General features: G+C 35.8%; 1 protein-coding gene across 1 annotated transcript in view; it reads right to left on the bottom strand.

The window, feature by feature from the left end:
• Positions 1–20,127, bottom strand: part of wrn (WRN RecQ like helicase) — a 46,672-nt gene that overhangs the window by 9,903 nt on the left and 16,642 nt on the right. Inside the window, exons 9-31 of the mRNA XM_016522072.1 lie at positions 17,399–17,672; positions 17,248–17,322; positions 16,869–16,989; positions 14,990–15,065; positions 14,804–14,871; positions 14,495–14,603; positions 13,209–13,277; positions 11,040–11,122; positions 10,843–10,949; positions 10,534–10,721; positions 8,784–8,958; positions 8,520–8,701; positions 8,322–8,423; positions 7,589–7,681; positions 7,380–7,509; positions 6,602–6,772; positions 4,996–5,090; positions 4,319–4,382; positions 4,145–4,230; positions 3,884–3,965; positions 3,636–3,748; positions 2,718–2,832; positions 416–547 (exon numbers count right to left, since the gene is read on the bottom strand). Coding sequence (XP_016377558.1) covers positions 416–547; positions 2,718–2,832; positions 3,636–3,748; positions 3,884–3,965; positions 4,145–4,230; positions 4,319–4,382; positions 4,996–5,090; positions 6,602–6,772; positions 7,380–7,509; positions 7,589–7,681; positions 8,322–8,423; positions 8,520–8,701; positions 8,784–8,958; positions 10,534–10,721; positions 10,843–10,949; positions 11,040–11,122; positions 13,209–13,277; positions 14,495–14,603; positions 14,804–14,871; positions 14,990–15,065; positions 16,869–16,989; positions 17,248–17,322; positions 17,399–17,672 — 2,710 coding nt within the window. The remainder of the gene's footprint in view (positions 1–415; positions 548–2,717; positions 2,833–3,635; positions 3,749–3,883; positions 3,966–4,144; positions 4,231–4,318; positions 4,383–4,995; positions 5,091–6,601; positions 6,773–7,379; positions 7,510–7,588; positions 7,682–8,321; positions 8,424–8,519; positions 8,702–8,783; positions 8,959–10,533; positions 10,722–10,842; positions 10,950–11,039; positions 11,123–13,208; positions 13,278–14,494; positions 14,604–14,803; positions 14,872–14,989; positions 15,066–16,868; positions 16,990–17,247; positions 17,323–17,398; positions 17,673–20,127) is intronic.

Here is a 20,127-nt window from a genome sequence, read left to right as displayed (position 1 = left end):
TCCATTGGTGTATGGTTTGTTAGGATAGGACAATATTTGTCCGAGATACAACTATTTGAAAATCTGGAATCTGAGGGTGCAAAAAAATCAAAATATTGAGAAAATCATCTTTAAAGTTGTCCAAATGAAGTTCTTAGCAATGCATATTACTAATCAAAAATTAAGTTTTGATATATTTACGGTAGGAAATTTACAAAATATTTTCATGGAACATGAACTTTACTTAATATCCTAATGATTTTTGGCATAAAAGAAAAATCAATAATTTTGATCCATACAATTTATTTTTGGCTATTGCTACAAACATACCCCAGCGACTTAAGACTGCTTTTGTGCTCCTGGGTCACATATAAGAAAGCGTGATAAACAGGACAGATGACACATTAAAAGGGAGTATTAGGAGTGAATGTCGTACCATGCTCTTGTACTCCATCTGAAACAGTCTGTGTGTGACAGAGACACTGTCCGGTAGAGACTGACCCACAGAACTGTACTCACGGCTAGAGTGTGTTTGGACAGGTGGAGTAGAGCTGGAGGAATCATCCACCTAATTCACAGAGCAACTCATTAGCATACAGTATAACACTTCATACTGAACAGTATCAGCCCATAAGCCCTGAGCCACTGAGACCCACTATAAAATGGATATGTGGTTCTGGGTGATCTAGTAACAGCTGTGACATGAAAGAGCTGTTTATATCATAGAAAACATGAAAGCGGACACCATTCAATTTGATAAAAAAAAAAAAAAAAATGTGTTTAATGTTATAATGTTATGTCCTTTGTTTTTTGTTTTTTTAGATAGTAACTTCTATAAAAGGAATTCACGGATGTACTGTATTGAATTGCTGTATTCAAATATATTTTGCTGCATATTTTGTTTATCAGCACACTTCATCTGTGAACTAGGGGTGACCCCGAATATTCGAAGCTTTGATATGAGGAGCCTGATTCAACTACCAATCTCACAGTCCAATATTCAAAGAGGTGTTATGATCATGCCATTTTGGCTATATAGGGGTGCTCAGTGTATAAATTCAAATTGAAATTTTAAGTTTCATTTTCCATAATCCGTAACCGACAGGAGCATCTTGTGGCAGGGATTTAAATCTTTAACAAGACTCAAATTGACACAGGCAGAGTGAAAGACTGGATTTGTTTCGATCAGGTAGGGTGCAAGTGATTTCAAAACATTTCAGCCGGTTCTCATTAGATTTTTGCATGCTGTGAACATTGGCACGATCCCGTGGGTGCTCGGGAATGGCTAAGCACCCGCTTAAAAACTCGAGATATTATCTATTCACTATCATATTGGCGTAACTGATCTGGCAAAACCTACAAAAACTTAATGAGATCGTGATGAAGACGAGGGACAGCTTTTTAGTGAATATAAAGGCAGTGCTCTGTGCGCTTTCTAGGCTACATATAATCCATTTAGAATTTGTAAAAAACTTGTATTTTTCGGCCACATACAAAGTTACGGGAATGACATCCGCATATTTATGCGGGATTCACACTCGAAAGAGCAATGGACGGGACAAAAATATACGTGAAAATGCATGTGAATTGAGGCTAGAGCACACTCTCTGAAGCACCCGCAGTATTTAATTCTGAAACCGGGTCTGGATAAAACTAGCTGTTTTTGAGCAGTTTTCACAGCAGCACATATTTAGGAGATCGCACAGAGTTTTATGTGGCAGCTGTACAGTATATGCTTCAAATTCAGAAAAATTATGAGGGTAATTGTTCATTTCCTCTGTGAAAATCTCTATACAGTTAGAGTAAACATGCACACGGGCTTCATCGAATACTTCTTGCATCTGTTGATTTCATCTCATGTGGATTATTTGGTTTTATTTAGTGCAAATCTTCAGTTTCATCAGCTCTGATAAGTAATAGTAAACATTAGCCGGCTGCATATCATGTTGTTTAAGTTATCCTATCTTTTAATTGTCAAATGTCTGACTACTTGACTCTTGGTCATGTATTTTGCCCCCATGCCCCCAAACATATGATTCGACTATCGGCAAGATTCGACAATTCTGATTCGACTGTAAATCCTTAGTCGGGGACACCCCTACTGTGAACACATTCATAATACAGAATAACCCTAAGTGCTTAAAGGTGAAGTGTATCATTGGCAGGTTGAACACAACACACTGTGGCAATATCAAAACATTACTTCTGTTTGTTTGGGCATCTCTACCAGCCTGAATGCAAACACTGGACTATACACTCATTATCTTTCACTTTTACCTGTTAGTGATGTTTTAATTATTTAATGTATGTTTAAATAATTCTGTTATAAAACAGCCACTGTGTAAATGAATATTTCAACAACAAATAAAAATTGTATAATTCAGAAGTTCATTAAAAAAATTCATTATATGCAGTTGCATAAATTTTTTATGTTTAGTGTTGATTATTATTAAAAAAAAAAAAAAAAATGTTAACCCTTTAATAAATTTAAAGTTTGGGCTCTGTTGTTAATTGTAACCTTATAGTAATGTACAAGGGCTCCATATAGATAGAGCATAAGCAGAGGTTGATTTTTATCCCTAGGAAAATTTCAATTATAATTGAAAAAAAGAGCAATTTGTTCAGTAAACCACTGTTTAATTCAAATTAAAAATGTAAAATGTAAATAGTAAAATGCTTTAAATAACGCAGCCTTGGTAAACATAATGTAGTGTACAATATACAGTGTTTAGCAGTACCTGTAATCCGTGTGTCTGACAGAATGTGAGGATGACTTCAATCAGAGGTGTTAACATGGCAGCTTTGGCTTCTGAAACACCATCCACTTGTTTCAAGCTGGATATTGAGCACGGCCTGCCAAAGAAATAAACATTAAAAACTTCAAAACATGACCACTAACAAAATGTCATGTCTACCTAAAGACTATAAATTTAACATTAAGCGTCAGTACAAAGCTGGCTTTTTCAATAATTAAGGTGCCTGCTGGTGAGCGACTGACAGCAGCTGGAGATCATGCATCGGTGCTCTACTGCTATTCCTGCTGCTCCCGGTTGTGCAATGCCCAATTTTAACCACACAATTTGTGGAAGCGAATTTGTAAAGTGAAATAAAATGGATCGAAAATTGCCAGTTGAATATTATATATCGTATTTTTAAATAGATTGAATATTTTGGAAGTGAATTCTGGAAGGTGAATATGAATTACTGAATTCTTAATTATGAAAATGTGTGTGAATTGTTTTGAATTGAAATATTCACAGCTTAAATAAACAACTATGTTAAATGTCAGCCCCTAAAAATGCAAGCCCTGAAAATACAAAGCATTAAAATGCAAACACTGTTAATACAATGCATTCTTTTTTTCAGTTAGTGCAATTCATGATGCTTTTTTGTTTCAAAGACATTTGTCATTATTTTTCTTCCATAGTGCAGTCACATTAGTGAAATTTCAGTAAAATTTTGTGGCCAAAAAGGTCGATAGTGTATTGTCAATAGCGTAGCCATGTATAAAGCAGATTTCTACTGGTCACTCAAAACTCTCAACTGCACAGATTTCTACAGGAATGACTGGATTTTGCAACTCTGACTTCAAAGTTAAAGGAAATGCTCTTTTTGGAGGACTACACTATTCTACACCATCCAAAGGCCTACATTACCTTGATTTTGCCATATCCAGGAGTATTTTATTGGTGGCCAGTAGAGCTGGTGGGATGTCTCTGAGACCAGCTAACTTCTGACGCTCAGAAACCAGCTTACCATACAGCTCAGACTGTAAAAATAAGACAAACAGTGAGAAAAACTGATATTGACTGTTGTTTCCAGAGACATACACTGCTGTGCGTCCTTCAGAAATCACCCAGTTGCTTTTAAGAAACAAGAAACATGAGTGTTTAAGATTCAGTACCTGTAGCTGGATCTCTCTAGCTGAGACCGCTGGAGTCTGGGCTCGGACATTAGTGTGAATCTGGGTTGGCCTAACAGCTGATCTGTAAACAAATATTAAATGTAATTTTTCACACAAACAGACAGATGTAACTCTAACCTAGGAATTTTGAAATGTGACACATTTAGTGGTGAAAAGCTCTGAATGAAATACACAAACCATAAGCAAAAAAAAAAAGGTCAGTCAAAAAGTCAGTTCATAATATTTATGCATGATTCATACCTGGATGGTAAATCTGCTTTCTTCACAATCTGATGGGTGTCAACTCCAGAACTGACCTTTGCCCTCTGAAATGAAACGAGAGAGGGTTGCAGAAAACAAAAGTAAAAATATACATTAAAGGGATGAGAAAAATGAGAAAACAAAAATCTGAATTAATTAATGGATGATACTGACCCGAGTGCAATCTGACTTCAGGTTAGAAGCAGTAGACTCAACATGTGCTGGATCTGCTTTTTTCCTGCAAGGACATATCAGGAATACAATAAAAATGCATTCAGAGATCTATGTGCCGTTGTGTTTTGCATGGTAGGAAAATGGCCAGTGCCTACTATTCTGCAATGCCACAAAAGGACAACTTTCACAATGTTGCATTAGGTATATTAGGGAAAAATGCAAACAAAATGCAAAAATCACATAAGATAAAACAGCTACATGTTTGTTAGATTTAAGCGGAGTATTAGAATGAATGCACTGGAATCTGTGCAGAAGCAGAAAAAGAACATAACACACGCTTCTGGCAAAGCACCTCATGACAGGAGGGCAGGAGGGCAGTTCCCACCCAATAGAAAACCAGTACCACGAAGGTTTTAGCTCTCTTATCACAGCATTGATAAAACATTTGATCATAAAAACAATTTAGGGCAAAGGTAAAATGACAGGGATATACATAATGCAGTCTGCTCTCCGTTCCAAATATATCACAAAATAACTAATTCTGTCCATGTTAACGGCCTCTCATAAACATCAAATTGGCTCATGCATTGAATTTGACTGGCGGCTCAGGTTTGCCACAGGGACACAATGTGCCCTCAACTACAAAGTGCACTGATGGTAAGATGCGAGGGTCTTACCGCGGTACACACACTCTGCTGAACAGATCTCTGTTGGGCTGCAGCAGGAGTCGTCTGTGCCGCTCATCTTCAGCTGTACTCAGCCATGATCTGCCCTGAGTCAAACATTTACAATGATGATTAATATAAAATGGTTTTTCACAATTTTGTGAAAAATGTACAATTTTATGTATCAAGTCTGTATTTTATTAGAGACTGAATCCTACAACAAATTAAACTGTACAAATTTTGTGACATCTGTATGGTGGAAACTGAAATCATTTAACTTCAGAGTAGAAGAACAACACAAACAAATATAAGAAGTGTCTTTGCACCTTCTGTGCTTGGGCCCTAATAAAAAATTAATTTTACCATATACTACCATATAGCACTCTCTGTGCTTGAACCCTACACATTCCCCTTGTTATACTACAACATAAATATCCCCATCATGAGGCCGTTTTAAATACATCCAGACAATAAATCCAATGCTCCTTCTAGAACGGTTTATAGTAACATGCTACTGTCCCTGTCTCATGCTCTCTCCAAACTCCAAAAATAGTCAAAACTCACTGCGCCTTAAAAAGAGTCCAAAATCAGGTGCGTAGACTAAAAAAATCCATATTGTAAGAATCTATAGTCTTCCCCGACCCAGATTCCACTCCACAATATATGTTTGATCATGCTCATTTCCCAAAATGGCTTAATTATTATAGAGAAGAAGAAAGTCAACAGTTATGTTGTTTCTAGACCATTTGGGATGATCACATCCTGAGCAAATGGTGACCAATTGTAGAATGGGAGCGGGTGTGGGACACCGAGAACCACCTCAGACAAAGGGGTGTCAGAACTTAATTAACATACAGACCACAGCTGTAACAACAGGAGCAACTTCATTTACATTAAGGGTAGTAAACTGTAACTGTATAAAAGGTTTGAGTTTAGGATATTCTGGGTTCATTCCGACTCCGTTGAACCCAAGGTACTACATGTACTTTGTCACTGCTATGCTGAAATAAACATCTTCATCAAGATCTTCAACGTCCACATCCCTTTTTCTTACAATATTCAAAAAAAGCCAGCAAACTCTATTGATGAAAAGGAAAATTCTAAATGCAATAAAAACACTACTCTAATAAGAAAACGTTTCTGTCGCTTTCCACATGTTTCTTAGGCCTTGAGAATGAATGTAAAGAATTGGTTTGTTCACAATTAAACTCCACAAGTTTCAGTTAAGGGCCCGGTGAAATCCATTTTATTTTTTCCTTAATTCTGTATTTGCATTTTTTTCTGGATTCTGCGTTTTATGATTGAATACAAATGTATCACTGAAAATTGGGTCTAATCAAATGAATAATAATAAAAAAATTAACCAATCGTTAAAAATGTAATCAAATGAAAATATACCAATTTATTTACAACAAAACATTGCAATTTTATTTTTTTCATAAATAAGATGTTGCAAAACAGAACTGTATAAATGGATGTATAAAAAAAAGTGTGGATGTATAAGAACTGTACAAAACATGGATGAAAAAATAAGAAACGTCAAAACATTCTCTCTCTATAGTGACACTACTTGAAACATTCTTCATTTAATAGTTCATGACTGATCTTTAGCCAGTACCTTGGGTGTGAGTTTACAGAGGGTGGCAAATTTGTTGTGGCCCGTGGTCTCCATCAGATATTTTTCAGCAACAAGTTCTCGGCTGAGAGCTTTCCACCAAGTTTCTGAGGTTTCCCTGCCGATACCAAAGAGAGAGTGCGTCCGAAAGCGATCTGGAACCCGCTGAGAGGTCTTAAAGAGGGATGAGAAATGCATTTGTAAAGCTCTAACTCACATGTAAAAGATGATGAAAAAAAAATGAAAGCCTTCATTTATGATTTCCTTCGATAAATCAATAAATCTTTCAATATACATCTTTTTTTTCTCAACCTTTGGTTCCTTTTATGGAAATACTTTAAGCTCAGACTTTTTGGATTGATAAATGATTGTGATTAAGCTCTGGGGTATCATTTATAAAACTCTCCGTAGATTTCATCCTAAAAGTGTACGTAGGCACAAAAGTTTTATCTCCATTAATGAGTGAATATTTCATGTAAATGTGTATATCGAAATGAAAACAGAGTTTAAAATCGTTGTTTACTTCATTACTTTTCTCTCTCCAGGAAAAAAAGTCTGTACGCATTTGTCAGAGTTTGCGTGCAGGTGCGCAAATTTTCCCATCAAGTTTGTTTTTATAAATCCCACCTTTAGTGTAGGAAGTGGCGTACGCCTCTTTCAGGGCAGGTTTTGTGCGTACGCAACGGTTATAAATGAGGCCCCAGGTCTTTATGACCTAAAGTCAAAGCAGAGTTTAGTTTTGTACATTACTGGGTGTTAAACGGTTCTCTGTTTGACGTACTGAGCCCCGCAGGAAGAGGATGGGCGCTGTGATGCCGAACCTCTCATCCATAGCCCTGATGGCCTTCATCAGCTGATACGCACACGAGCCAAAGTCCTGCAGGACCACCTCTGGATCCTCTCTGTTTACACTGAAAACACACCCAAATAGATCATCCTTCAGGAACTATTAGAACAGTCTGAAGACACACAGAAAGCAGACCTACTCACCCTGACCTGCAGTTATCACAACAATCACTGCTACCCATAATTCCAGACGTCACTTTCCTCAGACGCTTGTCTTCAAAATGACACAAGATCAACCTAGGATACAATTCATCATGTTTAAAAATATCATCAAAAATATTACAATATGAAGAAAGTCATGTCTAATCAAAGTTGGTGCAAATGCAGGTGTTTCTAAATATGTAAAACTGTCACATTTCATGCCAAAAATCTAAAGAAATAAATAAAAACTTTTTAATAATTAATTATACTATTATGACATTATTAAGCAGCCACATCGAATAAGTTTATTTTAGTGCTGTCAAACGATTAATCGTGAATAATCACATCCAAAAATAAAATACAATTTTAAAAAATTGTTTACATAATATATATGTGTGCTGTGTATATTTATTATGTATATATAAATACACACACATGCATGCATATATTTTGAAAATATTTACATGTATTTACATTTATATATTTATATTAATATAATTTATATTATATAGAAATATATTTAATATAAAAACATAACTTTCTTTCCTTAAATATATACTGTATGTGTGTGTATTTATATATACATAATAAATATACACAGCACACACATATATATTATGTAAACAAAAACTTTTATTTTGGATGCGATTAATCGTTTGTTCACAGCACTAGTTTATTTCTTTCTTTGGATCGAGTTGACATATTCTGGACAGGTTAGAAAGTTAAATTCACTTACTTTCGCCTGCATTTGGTTGAATTCAAATACTTTTCCATTTTTGCCATCATGTCCATTTTGTAATCTCTAAAGCGCTCACTTTTCGATTGGTTGAGAATGAATCTAAGGGAAATCACAAAGAAGATATATTTTAAGAATTACAACAGAAAAAAAGTCTTGTAAGTTGAACTAGTTAACAAAATGAGGATGAGTTGTCACCTATTCAGGGCCATATCTCCGGGCACCCATAAGACGTGACAGGCGCTGGGCATCCCGTCTCTACCGGCCCTCCCGATCTCCTGATAATAAGACTCCATCTCTTTGGGAGCTCCGTAATGGATGACCTTCCTTATATCAGATTTATTAATGCCCATCCCAAACGCCACAGTGGCCACCACACACTGCGACAAAACCATGAAGAACCAACACTGTTACATACTGAAACAATTCTGTTTCCGGCGTGAGACGTTCAGTGGCATTCACCTGAATCTCATCCCTCATGAACTGATGCTGGGTTTCTCTCCTCCGTTTGATGCTCAGACCCGCGTGATAAACTCCACACGGGATGTCCAGCTTACACAGCACCGCTGTCACACGCTCCGCCTCTTTCTTTGATGGACAGTACACAATGGCTGAGCCTTCAAACTCAAAACCACCCCTACAAAACAAAACTTGTGTACTTACAAAAAAAATAAAATAAAATAAAAAAATACTGTAACATAAGACAATGGCAAAATAAGTACAATGAGCAAGACAATGGCAAATTCTAGACTTTGGATTAAATTGTTTTGTGTAATTTGCTGGTCAAAATCAGATTTTCTGAGTGGGCACTGGAATTTGGCAATACATTAAAATAGTAATAAAAAAATATTTATAGATAATTAAAATAATTCATTCAAATAATTCCAAACTTTTCAATGATTGAATGTTCTTCATTGTTCAATAGTACATATGTGACCCTGGAGCACAAAAGCAGTCATAAGTAGCACAGGTATATTTGTAGCAATAGCCAACAATACATTGTATGGGTCAAAATTATCCATTTTTCTTTTATGCCAAAAATCATTAAGATACTAAGATCATGTTCCAAGCTTTCAGATGATGTATAAATCTCAATTTCGAGAAATTGACCCTTGTGACTGGTTTTGTGGTCCAGGGTCACATATATGACTTTTCAAGTTGTTTGCGATTACTGGGATTTTTTTTTTATATATATACTTTTTACTCACAATTAGAAATTTCTACTCTAAATATTTTGACACAACTAGAAAATATTACTGTATTGTCCCGAATATAAGACGTTTTTTTCTTGGAAATACATCTGAAAAAGCGCAGTCGTCTTATATTCAGGGTCTAGACTTTGACATGTCAATAATACACCCACAACAATAGGTGGCGCCAAATACGTATAAAACGAGTGTGCCATGAAATACGTAATGTAATGCGTGTTGTAAAGATCGCGAGTAAAAACAAAAGAAGCAGAAAACCTTACAGCTGCATGAGTCGTGACTGTCACGTTAGCCTGATGGGACCAAACTCTCTTTGTGATTTTAAAACGTAAGACAGTACCCAGATTTGAAGACTACAGTAAGATTTAACTTCTACTGTTAATAAGATTTTGGTAGGCTACTATTAGATGGATAGCCTAAATGTCCTAATTCAGATGGGCTACCTGTTTTTTTTTTTAATGGTATATCAAAAAGTGTATATTTTTTAAATGTGATTGTTGGTACATTTTACCAGTTTTTACCATACTTTCAAAACAAAAATTAAAATAGGAAAAATATGCAATATGAAAATAATTGAAGACAAAATGTGTTTTACTGAGAAAAAACAAGATTTGGTTTTTAAAAAGCCTTTTTCCAAAAGGTACATCTGGAAAAAGGGGGGGTCGTCTTATAATCAGGGTCGTCTTATATTCGGGCCAATACGGTACATTCATTACTAAAATTTAGTCTAGACACCACACAAAATTCCCTATGCAGATTTTCCAAGATTGTGAGAATCCTGGTACTCAAAATTTTAAGGCAAATGTTGAGGGAATAAATTATAATAAAAATATGATTTTAGCTTACATCTGTTTTTTTTTCCAACTTATTGTCTTACTGTGTGCTAATGGGTCCTGGTCATCTGGTTAAAAACCACTGCATTAAGTAATCTTCAAACATTTCTCGTGCAAAATACTTTAATAAATGCAAAGAATATTCCTACTACAAGAATCAACATGGCCTACCCTTTTTTTTTTATGAGAAATTGTTTGAGGTCTTGGATAACGTCACCAGACTTGCGGTTGACATCCAGGTAGAGGTTTGGTCGGTCGAACGAGGTGCAGGTGATCAGAGGATTGATCAGATGAAGGCTCTTAACGATGTCCTCGCGGATAGACGGACTCGCAGTAGCCGTGAGCGCCAAAATAGGAACCTGATTAAACAGTCAAATGTTAGGAATCACACGAATAAATGATCAAAATCAATCCTTCAGTGATATCAGTCTGTAACTTCATAATGACACAAAGTAGATTTCAAAAGAAAATATGGCTTACACCAGGGAGATTTTTCTTGAGTTTCCACAGGTCACGATACGCACTTCTGAAATCATGACCCCACTGAGAGATGCAATGAGCCTCGTCTACCGCAACCAGAGATAAACCTACAAACACACGCAGAGAAGATGTTCCTCGTTTACAATGAAGGATTAAATCACTTCAAATGGCATTTTACTTCTTCCGGTTTGATTTACCAACAGTCCTGTCGAGCTGCGCTAGCAGAGGAATATTCCCAGAGCAGAATTCAGGTGTCATGTACACCACCCTAAAATGACCCCTGAAGACAAGAGAACAGGGGAAATAATGTCAGTGGCTAAACACACGTCACTAGCTGTTTCCATCCACCTATTTTTATGTGCATTTTGGAATATCGCTTAAAAAACCGCTGGATGGAAACGCCAAGATGCGCATAAATTCTAAAAATGCACATAAAAAACGTATGCACACAATTGAGCAGGATAAACTTTTTATCCGGTAAGAAAAAATGGGCATAAAATACGATGGAAACACATTTACCGAATAAATTCCTCCATGCGCATTGAAAAAGTCATGTGACTTTGCGCTATGAGATTTGACTAGCATCTATATGTTTTTATGATCATTCTGAAATGCAGCAATGACTGCATTTATTGTGTTTCGTCTGCTTGCTCTGAGGCGCAAGTAATTTATTATATAAAAAAAAAAAAATGTATATTCAGTGGCTTCTCCTAGTTTTCTTAGTGATATTTAGTGCCAGTTTATCAGGAAGCGACGATTTTGTTCTCTTTGACTCGTTTGATGGAAACGGTGCTTTATTCGCAAAAGTTTTATGCGATATTCCAGTTTGCGCACAAGTTAAATTTGCATCTTTGGATGGAAACATAGCTACTGAATCTTCTGAAATGAAACTACTCTTGGATAGTTTAAATGTGACATGTCATGTGCATTGAATTTTTTATGTCACAATTAACCCTAAAAAGGGGCAACAGCTGTGGGGAGAAGCAGTGAAAGTGTAGGTCTTATTTCTTGGTTTCATCTTGAAAGGGTGTTTGTTGTGAATATTTAGATGAGGTGACTTTTGTTTCTTTGTTTAGCTCACGGGCAGCATTTAAACCTGCATGGCCGCCTGTAGTGGGAAATCTGCTCACCCTCCGATAAAAGTTGATCTAGTTCACATATTTACACACGTTGGAGGGGACTAACATGTTTAAAAAGCTGTTGTTCAGCATTAGCTTATTAGGTTTACATTGAAATTTTATGAATTAAATGCTTATATTTTTTGTAATCCGTCTCTAAATGTTTGTATCTCAGGGGATACGTTGCCCTTTTTGGGGTATAAATCAAGATATAATATATATATATATATATATACAGACTCATATATATATATATAAAACATATATATAGAGAAAATCAAATCTTTTTGTAATCTTGACAAAACACAAATCGTTGGAAAGGTCTGACAGTCAAGATTCCATATTTGGTGACTGTTTTGTAATAGAAGTGATATTGTGACAGAAAATGATGGATTTGTGACAGAAAACTGCTTCAAAAAAATTCAATATAGTTTGTGTGTAACCCAATGGTTATTTTTGGTATAGTGCCCAAACAAAACCTCACAGGAACCACAATTTTTGTGATATCAACTTCAAATTTGGAACATAACTTGGTTAGGCATATGGCTTTGATTTCTTAGCCATTTTAGTGCAACATATTTTATAAAATATTTATTTTATATAAAATAAAATACAAATAGTATACTACATTATCTTTATTGTAAATTTAAACTTTTATAACTTTTTTATAATTTCTTTTTTTTTATTCTCTCATTAAAACAAAGAAAGTGTAGACATGATGTAAATAAGAGATTAATTGTGCAGTGTAAAGCTTTGATTATTTTTTAATTAACTTTGTGAGATCGCGATCTACAGTATGAGTGACAGATTTTCAGTGATTATAAGAAGAGCGCCCATTGCGCACTATAGGCTATAATCCATTCAGAATTTACATACATTCACTCGCAGATTCACTCTCTGATAACCATTTATACAATATTGCCACTTGCTATTGTGTTGGGTATACTATCAGTTAACTGAGTGAAGGTGAAGCAGGTGCTTGCTCAGCGAAATATGTCTGTATGCACGCTGCATGTCAAATACTGTATGTATAGCATTATTTTTTCTTTTACCATGCAGCATGGAGCAAACTTAAAAATATTTGTCAAAAAAACATACCAAAAAAAAAAAACCTTTTAAACAGTTTAACTGTTAGTATTAATCTGTTAAAATTCTTACTTTCGGTTAACGGTTAAACGGTCAATATGAGCATCCCTACACAGGACACGTCAAGCTCCCAAAAGTATTTCATGCCAACTAGCCTCTCACCTCTTCACTTCCTCATACAGGTTCTTAGTCTGAGCAGATCCAAGAAAACAAGCAGGAATGTTTGACATTCTGCAACACAAACACAAAGATGAATGAAAGATAAATCAGTGGAGGTCTCATTATGCATCTCATTTACAATCACACAATGTTCTGCCATGCGATATCTTCTTTTTGAAATGCATGTTAAATGTTGTATTATGTAGACCACTCAGTTTCAGGCTGACCATGCCACTACATCAGCCTGCATCCAGATCTTAGTTACATTTCAACGTTTAAGTTGCAGTTGCAGTTTTGACACCTCCGTCTCAATGTACTGTACAACATTCACATCAAATGTTAACTCAGCAGTAGAGTTAAGGTCTTTGCACAGTCCGAAATTTTCGCACGTTAAAAAATAAATACGACCTCACGTTGTGTTAATCACATTTTTACACACTGCCTCCGAAACTTTCATCCGTCATAAAAAAATTCAGATCAGATCGATTTTCTGCATTTTCGCATCCGTAGCAAGCATTTTGACAGGAAAGGATGACGAATATGAAAAAAATGAAAAAACGCACACGAAAATTTCGGTCTCAGTGTGCAATGACCTTAACACTCAAGGGACACTGCACTATGAAAGTCTTTGGGGACCAGCAACTGTTTGTTACCCACATTCTTCAAAATATCTTCTTTTGTTCAACAGAAGAAAGATACTCATTCAGGTTTAAACAACTTGAGAGTGAGTAAATGATGACAGAAGTTTCATTTTTGGGCGTACTATTCCTTTAATGTTATTACAACACAAAGAGAAAAATCACTCACTGCTCTTGACTGAAGAGCTTTAATATAATCAATTTATTATTTTTTTACAGTGAAGTGTATATAGTGTTTTATTTTTATATTTGTTCATTCAATTTCTTGAATGCTACTGCTAAATACACCTACTGTACCAGAAAAAATAAAGCAGTTTGTTTTATTTGTATATTATGTGTTTTTGTAATGTGTATCGTTGTTTTTATATTTAAATAACAAAGATAAAATAATGACAAAGATTTTCCTCTTCGCCCGCTTTGGCCTAAATATCTGCCATTTTTTATTTTTTTAAATATTTTGTTACCTTGTAAGGCTTTGTTTTTTAAATAGGGAAATTAGTTTGTCTGTACTGCTCAGACAACTTGCAAAATAGTGAAAACCAACATGACAAAGAATCATGATAAAATTGTGCATCGTGACTTTCCGGAGAAAACCCGTGATATGATATAGTTAAAAATGATGTGACATGAAGTTAAAGCACTGTGACGTACTGTAGGTGAAGCACCTGGTCCTCCATGAGAGCGATGAGAGGAGAGATGACCACACTGACGTTCTGGCAGTACACTGGAGGAAACTGGAAACACAAACTCTTCCCATAACCTGCCAACACAGCCATTCATGAGAGCTGACTTTTGAACACAAACTAAGTCAAGTCAAATTCATTTGTATAGCAGTTTTCTTAATATCTCCATGCCTCATAATCACATTTATCAGGTTAGAGCTGGACAGAAAATTACTATTACGACTAAAGAGCATTTAGTAAATATCTCATAACTTCAAAGATCAAGAAAAAGTTATACCAGTTGCCATGACAACAAGATTATCTCTCCTCTCCGTGAGAACAGAGTGAATCACTTTCCACTGAACCCTGAAAAACCATGAGCATCGTATGACAGATCACATGAAAAACAAACTCCATATACGCTTATTTACAATCATAAACAATAACATAGTAAAAGACACACCAATACTACTTCAAAACTTACGGTTTAAAGCTGTGATGTCCAAAGAACATTTTTAGATGTTTAATTTGTTCAGGAACAGGTTGTGGGATGCTTGAATCTTAACAGAAACAAACAAGTTTGTTGAAATTCAAAACCGCTGCTAACGAATATTAAACAAGACATAGTTTACATACTGATAATATCCATAGTAATTCAAAGTGACCTGAAATTATACGTAAAAAAAAAGAAACCTGACATTAGCTATGTTTAAATGGACTCCTTTTGTTTCAATAAGAATGAAATCATTTCTTTGTTAAGAGCAGACTTAATATTTATGTATTTCGACGAGCATGTGAAGCTTTGTGCCAGCTGCTTTTATTTCTCAAGCAGTAAATCCTGTGGCCAAAACAAGCCATCTGCGGATGAGAGTATAAAGTGAGGACTGATGGGACGTTGTTCTGCTCCATTTCACAGACAAAGGGTGGAAGGAGAACTTTAAAATAACAGTCATTTATGACACTTGATTGTGCAAAAACAACAGCTCGTTGCACACGTGTCATACGTCATTACGCCATTTCTACACCACTGCACATCATGCGCAGTACTTTCCAGTTTCAGTTTTTAGATGTTTGCATGTCCTCTCGATCGGATTAGAAAAGGTCTACACCACCTCTTCCAATCTGATCGAAATTTGAATTAGATCGAGCTCAATCAGATCAACTAAGGCTTTTCAGTCCGATTGAGCCATCAAATCGATTAGATTGGATGTGACAGATTATTTGGTTGCATGTAAACATAGATAATGCGTTATTGAGAATATCATTTATCATTTACATTTAAATAGAAATCCAAAGCTTAATTTATTGTATTTATTCTAGATTTTTCTTTTACAGCTGTATTAATGCTTGTATAAAACTGAAAGTGGCAAAACTTTCCTTAAAATATTCCTCAATAATGTTAAGACTCACTGTGATATGAAATCTGCTCTGGACAGAGCTGCAAAGACAGCGCTATGAAATATAGCTCCGTTGTCCTGGGCAGCTTTCATATTACAGTGAGTTTATATACTGCAGAAGACTCGTCTTGTTCATAAATATATAATGTGAAGAATATTCAAACTGAACAAGACACGACCAGTGTTGGGGGTAACGCATTACAAGTAACGCGAGTTACGTAATCAGATTACTTTTTTTCAAGTAACTAGTAACTGTCCCCATGTTGAGAGAAATCGGGAGTAAGATGTTACTTTAGTTCTAGAATAAATGTGAACATGCATTAATTCATCTCACTCACAAAAAAAAAAAAACTGATTTAGTTTTCCTCAAAATTAATAAAAACAGTTAAAAGCAACTCAGAATATGACTCAAAGCTGCCTGCAATAATTAAATAGGTTAAATAATACAAATATCCTTTATGTATTTAATCCCATTTTATTAACCAATTTGCTGCTGACCTTCGGTGATCCAATTCAACCATACTAATAAGCAAACATTACACAAGATAAACTAACATTTCTTCTTTTTTTTTATTGCTGAAGAGTGTTGAACTCTCTTGTTCTGTGTTCTACTGTACAGACGTGAATTTACATTTCCTTCATCCTGAGGCTTTTGGTGTGAAAGGGCTTTTATATTTGCCAAAAATAGAACTTTTTATATTAAAAGAAAACAAGCAAGCCCAGCCCAGATTTTAAAAAGTAACGCAAAAGTAACGTAACGCATTACTTTCAATAAAAAGTAACTAAGTAACGTAATTAGTTACTTTTTTAGGAAGTAACGCAATATTGTAATGCATTACTTTTAAAAGTAACTTTCCCCAACACTGGACACGACTTTAGTCAAAGATTACATGACAATAAAATATATAACTGTATATGAATCTGGGAAGGCTATTTATGTTCAAAGATCAAAGACAGTAAATTTACCAAACCCCTCTTCCTCATCTTCCTCAACATCCTCATCATCATCTTCAGCACCAGACTGTGGGACAAGCTCCTGTTTCTCATGACCATGTTTATCATTTAATCTTTCTATGTCAGCAGCACACTGACAAACAACAGAAGAGAAACAATTAGGCATCAAACTATTTGAGTAAATCTTGAGTTTTCAGAAAAAAAGTGCCATCATTTATCTCATTCTCAAGTGTTTCAAGATGAGTTTTTTGGACTTTCCTTGGCTATTTATGGTCATTTTGGAGCTTGACAAGCTCAATTTAATAACAGCCTCAAAGACACAAGCGTGACTTAATGTTCAACGATCACTCTGCAGCTATCACCTGAAAACATAACGTGACCTGCCCTTTACCTTCATCATTTCATCATCAAAATCTTCATCACTCTCCATGTCATTAGAGTCCTTGTGGGCTGATGCCTGCTGAGTCTGAGGAAACCATAACAATCATGAAACATCAGTAATCACACTGATAAAGCACGGAGCAGCTGAATGCAGCAGTCACCTGGAAAGCCAAGATGCACTCTTCCTCCAGCTGCTCATGTCTGGCCTGCTGCTCCAGCATCTGCAGCTCATACTCAGAGATATCCAGAGACATCACACACTCTCTCTGCGTGTGTCTGCCAGCATCTTCCTCAGACTGACTATGGCTCTGGTCTCGGTTCTCTGGCTTAGTCTTAGCTTCTTCATCTGACGGATCAAACGGTTTGCTGGCATTCAACAAAACGCATCTTAGAGATGCAACGGTCTGAGACAGATCATCCACTAGTCTCGCAGCACTGCAAAAATCATACAAATCATGTAAACATCATAACTCACATAATATTAATAATAATCATGCACAGGGAGAATTATGGACCACAGACAACAGAATGCTTATGCTTTGTTATTTGAAATCTCCCTTTTGCCTCAACATTTCAAGCAGGGGTCATATTATGTGAAATTAGAGATGCACCAAAATGTGGTCTGTCAAAATTGTAGGTTGCTAACTGAAAACGACAATTTCAAAATGCTATATTTGATGCACATGGAGCACACTTCAATCAAAAATCAAATGTGATTATACATTTATTTTACGCGTGCCTTTCCTAATCATGCCCATACAATGTGACAAAATGCAATACATTATTGAAGGGCTATTCAATTCTATTCCTGGAGGGCCATGTCCTGCAGAGTTTAGCTCTGATTAGTGTTACAATCAAATCCCACAGGACAGTGGCCCTCAACAACCAGAGCTGTACAGCCCTTCTATATTGTATATTTGTGTCTCCTTTTCCCTGATACTCCTCTTGATACGGGCTGCCTAAAAAATATGTTTTTTTCCATTCTCTTCAATCAGAATTTCAATCTGATTCGCAGACCAAATCTAACCGTTGTATAAAGTCATATCTACTAAAATAGAGTTTGTTTGAAGTCATTTAACATCTAAAACTGACAAATGCTTAAATGCACTGTTCAGTCATCAAGCATCACATACTATATGGTCTTGTTCTTGTTCTTCTAACAAGTTTGAGATCTTCTGACTGGATGAAGTGATACTCTGAAAGACGATGGATGAAGTAGGCGTCGAAAGACGATGATCATGTATCAGCGATAGCCAGAGATATTGTCATAAGCATAAAATATTGGCGATATTAAGAGTATCTGGCCTTTTCAATTAATGTAGGCCTGTTACATTCTTATGATTGTTAGGTTACTTTTATTATTAAATGAATATTACAATTAATTCGCCCCACAATAATTTCATAGCGCATCACCGCATAACTGTGAGCTGTGAGGATAATAAAAGTTTATGCTATAATAATAAAATAAAAGATAATAAAAGTTGCACCGCCCAAAGGACAGCCCTGGCGCTGTTAATGCAGCATCAGATGCCAAAAGCTTTGTCAGTTTTTACTTTCAATTTCTGGTGGATTGATTGAGATTAAGACGTAACTCTTGCACAAAGTTTGCATGTTGCTTGTGTGATATAAAACTTTACGTGCGACAAGAAGTAAGTGCGCAAGACTGTCCCAGGTCTTAAAAACGCCAAAGCGCAGTGCCCTTAATGCACATTATCTCGAATACCACTCCGCATCAAGCATCATGTTCTGGAAATAAATCGTGAGACTTTTTGCCGAGATCTCGCGAGAGGTCACAGAAACCTTTCCAGTGCAAGTTAAATAGTAATATGATAATTAGATATTACATATCTTTGCACCAGTAAAACGTGCAACTCCAAATTATGAGTAGTGGTGATATTTTGTACAACATTTGCAACTACTTTTTATCACTTAATTAAAAGCACCAAATTCCATTGTGTCAATTGTACTATGTTATTTATAGGGACTACTGAACAGATATTTAGAAGTTGATTTTACAATGCAAAGTATCTAAAATAAAAATAAATCTCTGTAAACACTTGCATTTTTACAACACTAGCCCCCGGTTTCACAGAAAAGGCTTAAGCCTAGTCCTAGACTAAAATGTAAGTCTGAGCTGTTTCAACTGAAAAACTTGCACTGACTGATCTTAAAATATATCAGTGCCTTTGTTTTGTCTCAAAAAGCACATAAGTAATGTTTTTTTCTAAGCACGTTTATAAAAATTACCTAAATGTCCTAATTGAACTATGGCCTAATCCTGGCTTAGTCTAAGCCTTGTCTGTGAAACCGGGCCTATAAGTGTGTCCTATCAAGGAAAGGAAAAGTTGAAACACTTGTGGTCTTCATGCTCACTTAAACACTTGGGCCAAATACAGGAAATACGTCATATTAGTAGTCAAGTGATCAAGTGCAAAGTGTGGGTATTTGGTCAAGGCATCAATCGCCGTTTACGGATACCATAGGAATGAATGAGATGTCCCGTAAGCTGAATCCTACCTGTCGCAAAAAGTCAGTGACTTCTCTAATAAAACAGCATTTTTTTTCGAGGTAAACTCTAAAAATAGTTCAATCCAAAAGTATTGTTTAGTGTAAAACATGTTGAAGATTAGCAGATAGGCTGTCCGATTCATTAAAGGAGACATATTATGCCCCTTTTTACAATATGTAATATAAGTCTCTGGTGTCCCCAGAATGTGTCTGTGAAGTTTCAGCTCAAAATACTCCACAGATAATTTATTATATCATTTTGAAAATGCCTATTTTCAGTGGAAGCAGAAACACGCTGTTTTTCATGCCGGTCTCTTTAAATGCAAATGAGCTGCTGCTCCCCACCCCCTTTTCCAGAATAGAGCTACGCCATTACAGCTCG

This window comes from Sinocyclocheilus rhinocerous, unplaced genomic scaffold (genome assembly GCF_001515625.1).
Source record: "Sinocyclocheilus rhinocerous isolate Xijiao unplaced genomic scaffold, SAMN03320098_v1.1 scaffold178, whole genome shotgun sequence".
Taxonomy (NCBI): domain Eukaryota; kingdom Metazoa; phylum Chordata; class Actinopteri; order Cypriniformes; family Cyprinidae; genus Sinocyclocheilus; species Sinocyclocheilus rhinocerous.
Note: the sequence above shows the minus strand (reverse complement) of the source record. Positions and strands in the feature narration are given on the sequence as shown.